The sequence below is a fragment of the Hibiscus syriacus genome, unplaced genomic scaffold (assembly GCF_006381635.1).
Source record: "Hibiscus syriacus cultivar Baekdansim isolate YM2019G1 unplaced genomic scaffold, ASM638163v2 tig00111105_pilon, whole genome shotgun sequence".
Classification (NCBI taxonomy): Eukaryota; Viridiplantae; Streptophyta; class Magnoliopsida; order Malvales; family Malvaceae; genus Hibiscus; species Hibiscus syriacus.
Genome location: NW_024062987.1, coordinates 219,654 through 237,450, shown reverse-complemented (window position 1 = coordinate 237,450; position 17,797 = coordinate 219,654). Strand labels below are relative to the sequence as shown.

General features: G+C 31.3%; 1 protein-coding gene across 3 annotated transcripts; it reads right to left on the bottom strand.

The window, feature by feature from the left end:
• Window positions 1-8,061: 8,061 nt before the first annotated feature.
• LOC120154201 (receptor-like serine/threonine-protein kinase ALE2) lies at window positions 8,062-14,830 on the bottom strand. Of its 3 annotated transcripts, none has more exons than XM_039166019.1 (9): window positions 14,264-14,830; window positions 12,732-12,803; window positions 11,850-11,963; window positions 11,659-11,772; window positions 10,961-11,329; window positions 10,618-10,875; window positions 9,907-10,296; window positions 9,422-9,662; window positions 8,062-9,021 (listed from the first exon to the last, which is right to left on the bottom strand). In XM_039166019.1, the coding sequence occupies exons 1-9, from the start codon at window positions 14,331-14,333 to the stop codon at window positions 8,307-8,309; spliced, it is 2,343 nt and encodes a 780-aa protein (XP_039021950.1). In that variant the 5' UTR covers window positions 14,334-14,830; the 3' UTR covers window positions 8,062-8,306. The 3 variants fall into 3 exon arrangements, with proteins under 3 accessions (XP_039021950.1, XP_039021952.1, XP_039021951.1); XM_039166020.1 differs by having other exon boundaries at window positions 8,063-9,021; window positions 11,850-11,960; XM_039166021.1 differs by lacking the exon at window positions 12,732-12,803 and having other exon boundaries at window positions 11,850-11,960.
• Window positions 14,831-17,797: the final 2,967 nt, after the last annotated feature.

Genomic DNA, 17,797 nt, shown 5'->3' with positions numbered 1-17,797 from the left:
CCTGCTCGTGAACCAGCAACATTTCAAAAATAGCAAGATAAATATAATTGAGTCGTAGATAACAAAAAATACCAGCAAGCAATATAGGTTGATGTATAAGATTGAATATGAAAGTTCTTTTAAGGGGAAATACTGTTCAACTTGAAAAATATCTGTGAACTGACACCATAAACATAGAAAGACAAAGAAAAGGCAAGCATCAGCACTTAAGGTAATCAACATGAACTAAAACAACAAACCTCCAGTATCAGAATAAAATTTCATAATCTTAAACCATTTTAAAAACTTCCAAAGTTTTGTAAGAAAATTTAAAGGCATTTATAGTAGTTATTTTTCCCAACTGTTATTTTACAAGGTTCTCAAATTGCTTCAAGTATCAAGGGGGAAAAAAGAAAAGAACTGAAAGTGCATTGAATTGAATTGAAGAAAAAAATATTGAAACAAATGCTGATCATAGGAACAATTAATCAGATCAACAAGACTGAGAAATAACTCTCTCCATATTATACCGATATCCAGAAAACAAAACAAACTTCAATGTAGATGAAAACCAAAACTAGTTTTTTCATGAAAAGGAGATCACCATCATGTTGTTTATCAGTAAGCAGGCGGTTTCCAGGAACACAAGTATTCAAATCAAACAGGTTTACCATCCTGCCCAAGCATCCTGGAAATTTCTCAATATTATGAACTCTCTTGTTCTCAAACCCATTCATTTCAACACCTGTTAACCACACAAATAAAACCCCATATTAATTTCCAAAGATATTCCCCTACAAAATACATAGAAAGAATAGCAAAATCGACAGAGGAAAAGTGAAAATATCAAATTAAATCTGCAAATTAGTTTAATGAGAGTGCACCTAACAGAATAAATTTCAAAGGAAAAATACAAATTCAAACAACAAAATAACAACAAAGAGGACTCAAAATAATGAAATTGTAGGGATTTTTGTATTCCTATCCCAAGTCAAAACCAGCTAAAAATACAATACTCTGCAAGTCAAACAAGCTATTTTCTTGACCGATCAAATTCCATACAGGTTAAAGTGTCAACCCAAGAATCCCCGAACACGAATAGCAAAGACATGGAGGCTTCAAAGCAAAGAAGAGAAAAGTAACATGATTTTGAAGGGATAATGATAATAAAAGAGAATGTGAACAAGACAAGTCTAATATACTCGAAGGGAGAAAAAATCAGAAAATATTCTCCTTTTCTCAAATCAAATGTTGCTCACATCACACGTCGCTATTAGCTCTGAACAAAAACTGCAAAGTGGTATTTACTTTTAAAAACAAGAGGGAAAGATGACAAATTTTTATCATTCTAAATGAAGTACATAAATTGAACTTTCAGATCAAAACAAAAAAATGTCGAATCAAAACGGAAGAATCTACATTTCTATTTTTTGTAAATAGCTACAAAAACAATTAATTTACCGCGGGAATTTAAAAAAAATAGAGAAAGCAAATTGGATTTCATCTTGCAGTCACATTTCCTCGAGAATTAATAAAATTATTCGATGTAAAATAGATCGGAAGAAGAACGCCAGAAAGCATTGAAACTAAAACTGCTCCATAGCTCTCCCTAGAAAACCAGCACTAATGGAAACGCTGTCGTTTCCGTTGGGTTTAGAGGCAAACATTAGTTTACATAGAGAGAGAAAGAGACATTCCTGTTTACCAGAATCTGACATCAGGTGAAATATGACCGAAAATTCGCCGGACTCTAACTACCACGCCGGCGGTTTGTGGCGGTGATTCCGTAAAGTGCTTTCGAATAGAAAAGCTTTGCGAGCAAGTAGATAAGAGGGGAGAGAGAGAGAGAGAGAGAGAGAGAGAGAGAGAAATAGGTGATTTTGGTGTTTAGTTAAGCTTATTTGGTTATGGAGGACTTAGTGTCGGACTCCAAATATATTATTTCATTCTGATTAATTTATGTTTTTTCACTTTCGATTACGGAAGCGAGCTCGAAAGAAGCAAAGGGAGAAGACAGAGTGGAAGGACGTTAAATATATATTAAAAATTACTATTAAAATAATATTCAAATGATACTTTTTAATCAAAGTATTCTCTACATAAAAACTATTTATAATTTAATTTTTTGTGATTTGTTTATTGTGAATGTTTTAAAATATTTACGGTTTAAAGATTTAAAATTACTTTTTTACGATAAAATATAAAAATATATAAATTAATATTGTAAAATATATAAATATATATAAGAATATGGATTTAGAGTGTTTATAAATATCTGTTTCACATATATTCACCATAAAACAGTTTACTCAAGAGACCACAACATTTTCGTAATACATCATAAATTTTGTGTACGAGAAAAATAACAAACATATTTATAAACACCTATTTTTATCCGAGATTTATCTTAAATTTATATTATATTATATTATATTAATTTATTATTATTTGTTTTTTTTATTATTATTAATTATATTTTTTGTTAAATATATTTATTACGTAGATTTATGTTCATCGTGAAGCGATTATATTCAAAAATGACATTAACTAAGATGCAATAAATTCCTTGAAATAAAGGAAAGAAACGAGAGAAAAAAAATAATGATGACGAGTTTATGTAGATCAATAAAGGTGATAATGGCTAAGGTTGAGGTAAAAATGATGATAATAAGTTTATGTAGTCCAATAAAGATGGTAACGCCTAAGGTTTAAAGATAATTTAGATAAAAGATGGATTAAGGGAGTTGATAAATTCATGTTATAGTCAAATTTACAAACACTCATAAATTTTGATTTAATCTCAGTATTTATTTTAGATGTTTTGAGAGATCTCTGTATTTTGTATACTAGATTATTATGTTTATTTCATTTTACATGGTCGGTTTTATATGATATTTTACAATTATTTTTAAAAGAAAAATTTTTGCGTTAGCCACTTCGGTGATCCCGAGTGACGCTCTAATCCTTCGATCTTCAGATTAGAGTGTTACAAAAAACCTCTAAAAATTTGGAGTGCCCTTTTAAAGTTATTTAAACAAAACGATTTTTTTTATACTTTACAGTATTTTAATATATATATATATATATATATGTTTTATTCAATTTTAAATAAATATATCCTTTTGAATTGTGATTCCTTAAGACGCACGAATGAGAAGATATCCTCCAAATTTTAAATTTTAATAAACATAAATATTATGTGTAATTTTTCTTTATATTGGTCACGTTGCATTCGATATTTCATCCATCTTGAATATATCATTTATTCGTGCACTCATAAATCATGCGTTTGTTTCTCGTTTTCTAAAATAATTAAAGACAATATTCTCTTGCGTCATGAGTTAATGGAATTGCGACAACGTGATTGGATTTCAATTTATGTTAATTCACGTATTAAGATAACATCCTTTTAAATGAAACGAGTAAAAAATCCCTTTCATTGCGTCAAATATTTTAAAAATACCACTTATTTTAAAATTCATACAAATAAAAGGATCGCAATTTAAATTTAGAATTCAAATTTATAAAATTCCATTATTTTAAACTAACATATAATTAAAGTACTAACTTTAGGTGTTGTGGTTCACGTGTAATCTACTATCAAATCCTTAAAAATATATTATGGTTAAACACATCCTATTTTCTTTTAAATGGTTTCTTTTTAAATATTTTAAAAATATTTTAAGTGTTCACCTACAAAACTTAAATATCAATAACGACTCCAAACTTATTTCAAAATAAAATCGCAACTTTCCAAATAAAATCGAGTGATGTTCCCGAATTAAGGTCCTTCCAACAATTTATTTGAAGCTACTAATTTTTTTTTCAGTTGTGCAACTAATTTTGCCCGAGAATATGACTATTTTACATTTAAGTAAGGGTATATCCCCTAACTTCCCAAAAAAACTTACACGTGAAGTCATGATGTATGAAATAAATTTTCATAAAATTTTCTCTAAATTAATTCTGGTAAATTTGATGATAAATAATTTTAAATTTTTTATTTGATTGAAATAATTTTAATTATATTTTGATAGAAAGTTGTTAGTTTTATTGAAAACAAAAAATATATAGAATTACAATGATGATTTACGAACATAACCGTAAACGTAAAGTAAATTATAAATAGGATATTTCTTATAACTATTAACACAAAAATTAACACCTAGATCCACAATGACCATAAAAGGAAGAAGGTTAAAAAACCTAACCACTGCTCGAATAAATAAAGATACAAACAAATCTAATTGATATATAAATGAACCATAAAAGGGGATGAAGCTACTGAAAGATTACCGACAAATCGTAAATCAGAGTCAAACGACGTGAGAAAACTATTCATGAGCGCAAAACGCATATCCAAATCAATCCGAGAGTCCAAAGCAGGGAAGATCAGCGGGATAACAAATAATCACCATCTTGATCAGTCGTGGCAATGTCAAATCCAATCATGTGAAACAAGATAAACGACAAAAAATCATAAGCTATCAAAAGACATAGAAAAACATGCCACAAAGGCATAGATAAACCTGCTATAAATGTAAAAAAAAAATATGTCACATAGACATAATTATTTTTATTAAAAAAATAAAAAAAAAAAAAAAAATATAATGGCTGGCGGCAACGTTAAATAAAATTAAATAAGAAAAAGTTTAATTGATCAATAAAATGAACATAAGTTGTAAAGAAGGGGAAAAAAGGAAAATACAAAGATGAACTAGAATTTTAATTTATATTTCCATATAAAGAAATCTTCGGTATGAATTAATATTTTCTTAAAAATAAATCTGTATGGACACAAATTAAAAGATATGAATGCACTTTAGTGTAATAGAAACATTGAAAATATATTAAAATAAAATAATTTAGAAACTAATTTATATTTTAAATATTCCAAAATGTCAAATAAGGAGGAAAGCTTGCATTTTTTCCGGCAGTATTTTCGATCAAGAAGTCATTTTCTCACATACGTTTGGTGGAAAAGATGAATAAATCAAAGTATTAAATTTTCTTTTAGGTAAATTTGTAGCATTGCAATTTTCTTTAAGTGACATCCATTGATTGATTAATCCATGTTGCCTTTAAATGATATTTTTTGGCATTTGGGATGGACAACTCCAACTACCATATCCACACGGTAATAAGATTTTATGCGCAATATCCACCCACTTCCACATACCACAACCTTATTAATTAACCCCTTTTTTAGATTATTTTGTGAATCACAGGGTTTCTAATTTTTTATATTTTAATAGTTTAACTAAATTTTGATTTCATTAAGCCCGATAGAATTAATTATTTTCAAATCAAAGCGGGTTATAAGGTATTATACGTCTGAAAGACTCTTAATCATTTAATAACGAACGTTGAAAACCCTTAAAACGACCTACTCGAACACGAGACTTCTAAAGAAAATGATCATCCCTTTCATCACTTAAGTAGTTTACCTTGTACTTTCAATGTAATTATAGATTAAAAGATTTGAACCAGTATTTTTTGTTTATAGCCGGCAATGAGCTTATTATGTTATTTAATCGCATAATTACCGTCATGCAAACCGTAATTAAAGACTTAAAAGTAGGTTTATTTCCATTTATCACGGAAAGAAGCTTTGACCCCAAATATTTTATCTTTCATCATTAGATATTTAAACTATACGTTTAAATAAAAGTACGTGTATGAATCAAGCGACTTTAATGGTTAAGAGATGATTTATATCTAAACGTTTCAGGTTCAAATATTAACATCTGCAAAGTATTGAGCGTTCTTTGTCAAATGGTTGAAAGTTTTTAGAACATATATTATCCCTTAGTAGTGGTGGATCTAGAAATTAAAAATGAAGTTTAAAATTTAATATTCTTTGCCTAAAAGTAATGGGTATGCAAATTTCTTTATTTTATTTTTCTTAACATATTAAACTAAATTTCACATTTTTTCTTAAATAATTGGATGTACTCGACTCTTGGGGGCTTAGTGCATATGCCCATGTCCCTTATAATCCCATTAGAATAATAAAAAAATAAATAAAAGTATGATATTTTAGAAGTTGTTAATGTTTAATTCTTAAAGATTTGAAGACCTCAAAATCTCTATTTTCAGTATTTTTTAATGAAAGAACATTTTCAGTATTATTTCAGATCTAAGGTGATCATTGGCATTAAAAAGAGAGATTAAAGCAATAAATCATGATCATGGTAAATAGTTAGGAAATGAGTTTCGAGTAGGGATTGAAGAGATGGGGGCGGAGATGCAAAAGATCTTTGAACAAATCATGTTACAATCGCAAGGACCAGCCAAACGGTTAAATTATTATATATATTTTATTAAAATAAACTCAACAAATTTATTTTTTAAAATGGCATCTATTTCTATAGCATAGGATGAAGGTGACCGCGTCTATGTAATAGCATCTTTTGAAAAAATTTACCTTAAAGAAACACCTTTAGTTGCACGATATGTTATATACAAAGTATAAAAAAATTAGTCGACCCTTATTTCATATGTAATGGGATAAGGGGAAGGTAGGATAGTAGGCTGCCTCCAACGCCAGGTGAGACCAGCTTCGTATGAGACATCGAATTATGAAATGCCCTCTGTAAGACTCGATTTTACAACCCAAATTAAAAACCTTGTGCTCCACCAACTGAATTGGATGGTCATTTCTTATATACAAAGTATAAATTATATTTATATTTTGGGTCACTTGCAAGTAAGTAAAGATGGTCATTTTAAAAAGATTATCTCAAAAGGCGTGTCCGTGTAAGTTATGTGGTACAAATGAGTGTCATGGTGAGAACTAAAAATTATTGAATACTATTTAATAAAAATGATTAAGATATGGTATCATTCTAATACAATGGGTAGATAATGACAATTATTTCACATTTTTTCTTTAATATTATTAATAATTATTTCTTTTAAAAAATAAAATCTTAATATATTATGTTTTCAAATTGTTCACAAGATTTCGAATCGAATATCAAATAATTCATTTCGACTCGTTAAAAACTTGATCTCAAGTTGAGTTTATTCGAGTTAAATATTTATCAAATTTCTGCCCTAATAGTAGCGTTGAAACCCAAAATTTCACGTGACAAAGCTCTATTGTTACACGACAGGTTTAACGTTTAAACTTAAAAGTTAAAACGGGAATATTCGTTAAGGTAATGTGAGATAAGTGAATGATGGCTTAATGCTCGACAGACGATGTCGACAAATACAACTAGGGGGTCAATGACGTGGCTTAATGTGAGACCACAATCGTCAAAAGAGGGAATAATTATCACTTAGACCACAATGTCCATGTCTTTGGGTTAAACAAAAGCTTCGGTCCACTGTTTTCATGTGATGATCGTTTTGAATCATTAAATCAGTACGAGAATAGGGATATGATGTTGATAAAAAGATGAAGCAATATGCTAATACAAATCAAGAATTTGGATACGAATGTTTGGCTATGAATCAAGTAATATTCAACTTTGAATGCTGTCTAATTTCTCTTTGTTTTTGGGATTGTTTTATAATAGTGTATAAATTATGGTCGGTTATGTGGTAAAAATGCCTATCTGAAAATTATATATATTTATAATTTTGCATAAAAGGAAAAAAAGATTAAAACATGACACAGACATAAAAAAAACCAATAAATCCTTGAACAATAAAAAAGGTAATTTTTCTTTTTATAAAAACAATGTAAACGTATTTTAAAGACCAATAAATCTCATCAACAACCGATTGATCTAATGAAACGAGGCACTAGATATATTGAACAAGGTTAGTAATTCAGTCATCCTCGTCTCTGTAACTGCAATACCTAATCTGTATTAGTCGATCAATAGATTATAAAACAATAATTAATTCAAAAAATTCAATAAATCTCAGGAATGTATAGTTTTTATATAAGCTTAACAATAACATTTTATTTTCACCCAAAATTCATGATTCAATGACATCCAATGTGCCAAATAATGAAAGCCTTTGCAACTTAAATTCTATTTCCTTATTATATTTTTATAAAGGTTATAGATCTCAGGAAATGAAATTTTGTTTGCAACACAAACTGTAAATGAACCTGTCGCACTTGGATTTGGCATTAGATAACAAGAATTTAAAATTTATGCCAATGAACATAAAAGCAGTCGAGAAGTTTTTCAACTTACATCTCCATTTTTTGTATGGCGAGGAATCAAGAAAACAAGCAGCCGAGGTCAGGTCTCCGCTTCTTGACGAACATGCAAACACTCCAGAATTCCCCCAATGCTAGACTATGATCGACTGCTTACAGTTCAAAAATAGAAAAAAATGAAAATAATTGGGAAAAGAAGTGATCAAACCCAATTGGCATCGCTCCAAATTCGTCTTGGAAGGAGTCCCCCATGCTCGCTCATGCTCCCTCTTAACGTATAAAAACTTGGCTTGCTTCGAACCATTCTCAATGGACCTGATCTGTTACCATGTCTTATTGGTAAAGATGTTCCCACTCCAACCAAACTCAAAGCTGAAAATGGTCGGTTTTCCATCTCGTCAAGTTGACCAGAACTATAGTCCATTGTGACAAAAGGAAATGAAGATTGTCCGTAAGTGAAGCGGGGGGTGACCTCACCAGCATTCCACCAACTACTATCAGAAGGGGCAAAATCCCCTCTAAAGTCAGATTCAGGGACAGAAGACTCCTTTTGACTACAGCAATCTCCACCAGTTTCATCGGTGTCGTTGTATATAAGCTTCAGAGCCTGCACAACTTCACCCATAAAAGGTCTGTGAGTCACCTCAGGGTGGACACACATGGAAGCAATTGCTGCCACTTTAGCCATGTCGTCAAAGTCGTATGTTCCGGCCAGGGAAGGATCTACCAGTTGCTGTACACCTTCTCTACTGCTCAGTAGAGGCCGTGCCCAAGTTACTAGATTTTCCTGTCCCTGAGGTTGGGACATATCCACAGGTTTTCTACCAGTCAGAAGCTCAAGAAGCACAACCCCGAAACTGTAAACATCACTCTTAACAAGTAGGTGCCCTGTCATTGCATATTCGGGAGCTACATACCTGCAAATTCACAAAATTCCGCTTTAATAATATTTTGAAAAGCAAATCAGACAGAAGACAAGGAAGTTGAAAGGTTTATATTTTGACCATCAGATACCGATATTCCGGAAGTTGCTAATTCACGACATCTATTTGGTAGAAAAAAAACTTTAAAACTTGCAGGCGATATCAGAAATTGATGATTGAAAATGACATTTCAGACATAAGAAACTGTAAACATTATATATCAAGTGTTTTAATTTATAAGTCCATAAAATTTGCATGGGTTAACTTATAATTAATATATACAATACTAGATGGTTTCACCGTCCAGTAAATTGGAGGATATGTAGTGATACGCAAGAGGTTTCAAGGAAATTTAGAACTATCGTATTTTAATTATGCATCGGCAAATAATTACCCAAAAGTTCCCATGACTCGGGTGGAAATGTGCTGGGATCCTTCAGTTGCTTCCCTTGCTAAACCAAAATCTGAGACCTTTGGAGTGAAGTCATCCTCTAATAGAACATTACTAGCCTTAAAATCTCGGTGAATCACTCGAGGGTTAGAATCTTCATGAAGATAAGCCAATCCTCTAGCTGCTCCGAGGGCAATCTTCAGCCTAGCGTCCCAATCAAGAGGTCCTTTGTTTTTGTCAACACCTAAACCACCAATACAAACACTATAAAGAAACTTGGATATGGTCAATCCATCTTAGTCAAACTAGAATTTATATATATACTGGTAGCATTTCAACAGTAGGGGCGTAGGCAACATAGATAGGAATTAACAGTATAAGTTAATAAGTAGCTTCATTAACATAACGAAAAATACTAAAATGAACAAGCAATCAGTCCATTAAACGAAACAGACAAAACAATGGATGATTTGATAAGGAAAATATACCATGCAAGTGTGATTCCACACTTCCATTGGGAACAAGTTCATACACCAAACAGCGTATGCGTCCTTCAATACATATACCAACAAGTTTCACAAGATTACGGTGGTGCAATCGGCTAAGCATCTCCACTTCCGCAATAAATTCACGATCTCCATTATGATTATCTCTTGTAAGTAACTTAACGGCTACCTCACTTCCATCTTCCATAATACCATGGTAAACTCGTCCAAATCCCCCTTCACCAAGAATCCTCTTTGAACTGAAATTGTTCGTTGCCTTCTCAAGCTCAACAAGCGTAAATGTTTTAACTGGGAGAGCACAAGTAGCCATGGTGGAAATGAGTGACATTGATGGAGAGCTTGCCATGCTGCTTGACAAGATAGAACCAATGCCTGCGTTAACATGAAGATCAGATTATAATATATTCCTACTTCAGATATCAAAATAATCCATACAGACAACAAGGAAATATAAGTAGCTTAGATCCAGGCGTCAAAATTCCATTTATCATATATTCCAACTTCAAAGATGATTAACAATTATGATTCAATTGTTGCAGTAACTGAAAATACATATAGACATATGTCACATATCAGCTTAGGGTTGTACCTATGCCTAAACAACAATAGTGGGAAACCAGTTACCCACATCGCAATGCATTGCAATTCCATGCAACAGAATATGTCAAACATAAAGCTAACAATCTAACCTACCAGATCTTTTGTTCAATGAAGAAGGAAATGCCGGACTAACAGCATTTGATGGTCTTCCAAACTTCCTCCATTTTATGAGGACAGAGATTGCTCCAGCTAAAACCAATAAGAGCACAAAAGCAGATAAAACAATAATTGCAACAATCCTGATGTTCATCTTTTGGTTCTTGCTAACAAAATTAGCTGTGATAGGGAGATCTCCACTACTTCCAGTTGGACCACTCCCAAAAATACCATATGGTGGTGAAACAGGAACTCCTGAAAACATATTTCCAAATTAAAACCATGACATGAAAACAAAATAGCATGACAATAAGTTCTTAAAAGAAACGGAGATGACCACCTGGATAACTGATGGATACCACCTCATATGTTCCAAACAGAGTTGAATTTAGAGAGAGTCTTTTATGAAAAAGACGGTCATATGTAAGAATTGCAGTTGTATTATCAAACTTCTCTCCAAGTGGAACCAAATTAATCTCTACCAATGTTCTCTCCTGATTTTGAGTATCAGCTGTGGCACCCATTATTTTCACTTGACTTTGTTGGATATATATGCCTGCAGCAATCTCAATCTCTAGCTCATCCATCACAGGGAAAACAGCATAAGGAGCTACAGTCAGAAGAAGTTTGACTTTCATTGGGAAAACACAGCCACAAGGTGAACCAAAAGGGGTTGCAGTAAGTGGCTCCGCACAAAGTTGATCGCAACCTGACAGATTTATAATAAAAACCCACAAAGAAGCAAAACAAGCATTTAGAGTGTTTTAAAACGATATTTAAAAAAAATGAAAGCACACGATACCATGTGAAGGCTACGCACATGCTAAGACTCATTCATTATTCAAACATTCTCCTTACGTGAATGAAAATATCAACCCAACCATAATCCCCAAGTCTAACAATAAGTTTTGTAGACCCATCAATTAAGGTTAAAGTTTAAACAACAATTTAGTTTTACTTTTGGCAACAAAAAAAAAAGAAACCAAGCATCAGCAGGCCATCTCCTCTATATGTTGCTTAAGGCGCATAACATGTTACCTTGTTCTGAAGGTGATGGAGCATCTGCTCGAGGTTTAACATGAGGATGGCGATGGTGACCACCATGACGATGATGCCTGGATGCCACATGGTTATTGGGGGTAGCAACAGGAGCTGCAGTGCAATATACATAAGCCATATGGCAGCATTAATGTAGTAGCAAGGTATTGGAAACAGATTGCAATAAGTACCTTGATGGATAGGAGAAGTCACAGGTGCAGCAGCAGGTGCAAAAGAAGGATTAACATGTTCCTGGGGTGCTCTTGGTAGAGAGAATATCGCGTGCATTGAAATAGACCTAACTGCTAGGATAGAAACAACCTTATTGGGTAACATAATCTATACCACACATCTATATAAACTGGTAACATAACTTGTACACTTAGTTTTCTGTAAATCATGAATTTATCATATTGGATTATATAACAGAACAACTAATAGGAGGATCCAGAAACCTTTAGATAACATTGACCTAAAAAGAATAGGAATTAAACAAGAAAAAAAGAAGCTTTCACTTAAGCTTTCTAATGATCGGATGCACTAAGAGAAGAGAATAAGGTAACAAATGAATAAGAATAACATATCTCATCTCATAACCATGCATCCTTCGTGAATAGACAGGTAAGACTTCCTATTCTGAACAGAATACACAAAGATCCTTAGAGATAATCTTAGAGCTATAACAATCAATGGGCGGATGAAAATAGACAAAAATCACAAACTAGTCAAAGATAACAATTTTTAATCAGGAACACATCTATCCATCTACTAGAAGTAGAAACCAAATGTCTCTTCGAATGTTTTCAGTCCTGTGTTATACTTGCCAAACATGTTGTGTTTACCAAGACACATGGCTCAGAGCAAGTTCAGTGGACTAGGCCACAGAGAAATATATATCACTCAAAAGTTCTTTTACTTCAAAGATCTTCAGGTAACATTCCTCCTTATATCTACATCAAGCTATATGGAATTTTGGAGATACATAATAGGTTCTTTCAAGTCTAGACAGGAGGAAAAATCAAGAGTTCTGTTCAACTGCATTAACATTTAAGATCAATGAAATAAATGATTACCACGGTCAACTATTGATTCCACTGCCGACAATCGATGCACTGGTTGTAAAGGATACAAGAATATTCGCAGCCCTGAAATTAAAGTACAATAAAATGACATAGATGTTAATCTTCCTTCATTAACCAGAGTTATTGTAGTCACTATATTAATACATGTCCATGTCTGTATTTGAATTTGAATTATTTGTACCGTCCAATTCATATCAGTTTTGAATAAAATCAGTGCAGTACCAGCATTATACAGTTTCAGTTTTAGAACTGGTACATTTCAATTGTATCAGTCTGTACCAACTTGTACTTATAGGTGCCGGTTGATTTTTATTTTTGTACTTTTTTATTCTTTTAACTAATTAGTAATGCTTCTTCTCTGATGATTAATTTTATCTTTTCACAGTTTCATTCAACGATTGAATATGTTCATTAAATTATGGTATTTACCTTCAAAACACAAGCATTTATATTTATATAAACATAAATTTTCAAAATTATAAATATCAAATGAATAAAATGAAAATATACTTCAGTATAAAACTTGAAAATGGACTGTATAAAAAATATTTCTAAAATGTCGATAAAACCCAAAATGGTATATCAAAACATTTTATTTGCATGCAGCATTTAATAACTGTATATCATTTTAGCAAGTATAAATGTATATTACACGTTTACAACAAATTCGATAACTGTGAAAAAGATTTCAACACTTCCAAGAGTAGTAGATTGTGATTGTTTACTCAAAATACCCAAAATAAAAGTTAAAAAACATTTTTAATAAGATATTTTATTCTCATACTCCCTTTTAAATGGTGCCACAGCGAAATAAACTCGTATATATTCACATATGAGACATGGTATAAGATAATTCAACTACAGCATTTTTTGTAAATCAGCAGAAAACCAACAGGGAAACGTATGTTGCTCAAGGGACTATAATACTGATCAATTATCTAAGTTTTCCCCAAAATTCCCAATTATTTTCGAAATACTATAGGGAACAAGGGGGCGAACTTAAACTTAATGGGGATGAACTAAAATTCCAAAGGGTGAACTAAAATTCTAGAAGGTGAAACAGATTTTCAATAAGAAATATATAGAAAAAAATTAAAATATATGATAAAATTAAATTTCCAGGGGAGACTGCCCCACCCACCCCTCGGTCTATCCCTGATAGGGAACGAGAAAATTGGAGACTTTATAGGTACTTAGTTTTGGTGACTAAACGACTATTCAAAAAGCAAAGCATTTTTTATATTTTTCATTTTTCCCGGCGAAGGCCAGCCAGTGAGCTAAAGGGAGAACTTTAAAGTGGACAAATAGTTAAACATAAGAAAGCCAATCAGCACTAAGCAAAATCTACTCAGCTTAATAAAACATGTTGACCTTTTATTTATTTCCAACTAAATTTAAAGCTGGACTAGAACTGGATATTGCTCCACTTCCTTTCGTTTCTACTATATTTACAGTAACCAAATAGATAAGTAAATAAATAAATCTAACAAAAGAAAACAGCAAGAATCCAGAGAGAGTGGTACCTAAACAAGAACAAGAGAGAAAGCTGAGCAAGTAAACAAAAAGCAACTGTAGCAGAGTCAAAGCAGGCATCTTCTCTCGCCGAGCCAGAGTCCAAAGCAACCATCGTCAGACACGGATATCAACTCGAACCAGACGAGCCTCGCCGGAAAGCCACCGGATAGTCCAAAGGTTAAACCGGACCATTCTCCGCCCGCCAAACACTCCGTCGCATCCTCCGAGCGAAACAACACTCCTCATAAACCGACCAAAACTGAAGCTACTACACTGCTCCACCGAACCCCCAAAAAAAGCAAACGGTACAAAAAAAAATCCCTAGAAAAAAGAGAAGATTAAGAAAATGCAGCGCTCCACGATTATAGATCCATGAAACGCGGCAAAGATCTACCGCAACAATGCAGCGAGAAAAGTTTTTCTTTTCTGGAGAGAAAAAAAGGGAGGAAAAAGAGGGATCTACTGTAAAGAGCGAGGGGAACAGAAAAGAAAGGGAAGATCTTCAGAAGCAGAGTATAAAATTTCAGAAAGTGAAAAGAGAGAATTATACGATAAACTTTGCGAGAGTGGGGGAAGGTGGGACGTGCTTTTATTGCTTGGGTGTACCTACAGCAAACGCAAATCCTGCTTCTTTGTTTGTTTTTTTCTTTTTGTTTTTTTGGCCACTACTGCTTTTTCATTTAAAATAAGAGGGAAAATCGGAACAGTGGACTTAGTAGATTATAAAATTAATTTATTCATTCTTTTATTAAAAATATGTATACTTGGCAAATTTTGGTAAATAATAAAATAAATATAATTCCAGAAATTTGATGGCGGTTGTCTGGTACGCTCTTTTATTCAGCGCGTCGTTGTAACGCACCGACGAAAACGACAAACCTGAAGCCGTTTGTTGCCGTCACTTGAAACGTTTTTTCCCTTTTAAGGAACTCCTAAATTATTATTTCTTTAATTTAAATCATTGTATGCCAACATTTTTGTTTATATTTGGAAAATATATCATATTATATGTGTGTGCCCTTTCCTACTAATCAAATCAACCTTTTTCTTATTTGGTTTTATTCCATCAATCGTAACATCGATTTTGATGTTAGTTATCGGTCATTATTTATTTTAATTTTTTAATTAGAATAATTTTATTTTTATGTCACGTTTATTTTTATCTTTATTTTATAATTATCTTTGTCTTTATAACACGTTTTTAATTTTCTTTCTCGATTATTTAGTCGTTTATTTTATTTTATTTTTCTCATAGTTAAATTTGACGACGTTAAGACTGATCAAAATGACGCTTATTTGTAATCTTATTGATCTTCCCTACTATAGACTATCGAATTGAATTTGGATACTTGATTCTGCGTTCGTAGATAATTTCTCACGATGCTTGGATCGGGTTTTTGGTTCTAGTCGGTCTTTCAATAGTTTAATCTCTTTTTGTGATTCGATTATCGATACAATCAGATTTGTTTGTATCTATTTTTTATTATAATTTTTGCTTTATTTTTTAACTTTTTTCATGATCCTTATATGATCTAAAGTGACTGGTTTAAATGTTATAGTAAAATGTTCAAAATATATATTTAGTTTAAGATGATAGTTGTAGACTATTGTTGTAATTTTGGATATCTTTACTTTTTTAATAAGACTAACAATTTCTATTAAAAATCAAATATATAATTATATTTTTAATTAATACTTAAATTTGTAAATACGTTTAAACTGATATTTATATAAATTTTTATTTAAATGATATTTAAATTTTATTTCTCCCATACATTTACGACGTGAATTTGATTTTTACAATATATTTTAACGCATTCAAAAGATAATAATAAACTCAAATTTGAAAATTAAAATTAGTATTTAATTTTTATCCTTTATTTATATTAAAATTTTATCTATATTTTGATAAATAAACTATATTTTCATACGTTTAACTTAAAACAACGAAATCAAATTTAAATAAAAAATTAATTTTTTAAATAAATATAAATATTAATAGCAATTTAGACAAAAAAAAGTTTATAAATATTAATATAAACTATAAAACGCAATTTAGATATAGAATAACTATTTTCTTATCATAATTATGATTATATATATCATGTTAATGAAATTTTAGTAATAATATTAAGATTTTGATAATTTTTACGCCCTATGTTTTCTTTAAGGCTTTTCCTTATGTTTGCTTCTTCTTTTTTCATTCGCTTTATCGGTTGACAACAGCAATAGTTTTAGGGTTGACCGTGGATAGGCATATTTTTTTATTGTATCTTTATTTTTTTTAAGTTTTAATAATTATACTTTTATGATATGTTTTTTTTCTATCTTTTAATATGTTTTATATTTCATTTATCAGTCGTTTGACTATTTAATTTTCTCATGATTGGATTTTATATAGCTTTAACTGATCTATTTGTATTTTTGTTGATATTTTTTTGTTTTGAATATTCATATTGATTTTGAATATGCAGTTTGTGTTTTACAACATTTGACTCGATCTCACAACATATATTTTACGATGGGTTGTGGTCTTTCAGTAGTTTAATTTTGTATGTGGTGACACAAACTATTTTTTGTATTAATATAGAGTAAGTGCAATGCATTATCTATTAAAAGATAACTCATAACCTTTTGATAGTGAATGCTCAAACTCCTGATATTTTTTATACATGAACCCAGATCCTCGAAGAGTAATTTAGTTCGTATACTTTTTTCTAACGCTAAGATGCTGATATTGGGATTGGATACGTGTGGCATCCACCATCACGTAAGCACATAGCATACCTACTTTACTTACCTTGTTGGTTCGGACTCTGGACTCCAAATCTCATTCTTCAGGAGATGAGAGGTCAAGGATAGAAAATGAATCCTCCTCTAATCTTGTTTTTGGAAATTTTCATCGAATTCTTTTACTGTTTTTAAAAAAAAGTTTAATTAGACTCTTCTAAAAGATAGTACAAAGATCCATAGCTGGTGAATTCGTTCATTAATTTGCTTGTATGTTTCCAGTGAAGTGCATGCATCTCTATATTATGCAACTTGGCAGGTATATATCTGGAATCGACAAAGCCCTACGTCTATTGAGATATTATTATCCGGCATTCGATGATAGTTAACTGTGTCAGCTGGAACCCTAAAGGGCCTTGATGTTGGCATAAGATCAACGAATTTGAGTTATTTCCCAAACGAACATAGTTTCAAAATTAATCTAAAACGTAAGATAAAACTATCAAAACCACACAGCGGATAAACTAGTCAAACTATTGAATATTGAAACACAAAGTAAAAATCTAATAAATAACAATAATAGAGAGAACACACCAAATTTACGAGGTTCAACGAAATATTGTTTATTCATTAGGTACACCATCGGATGATAACTTCTTTATCAAGAAAATATTACAACAAACGGATTTTCTTATAATTTCCAAAATATCACAAAGTGGGAGAATGGAGAAAAATAAATGAGAAAAATAATTTTTGGGATAATTTCAAGTGAAAGTGATTAGGCCTATTTATAGTTAATTTCTAAGAACCAA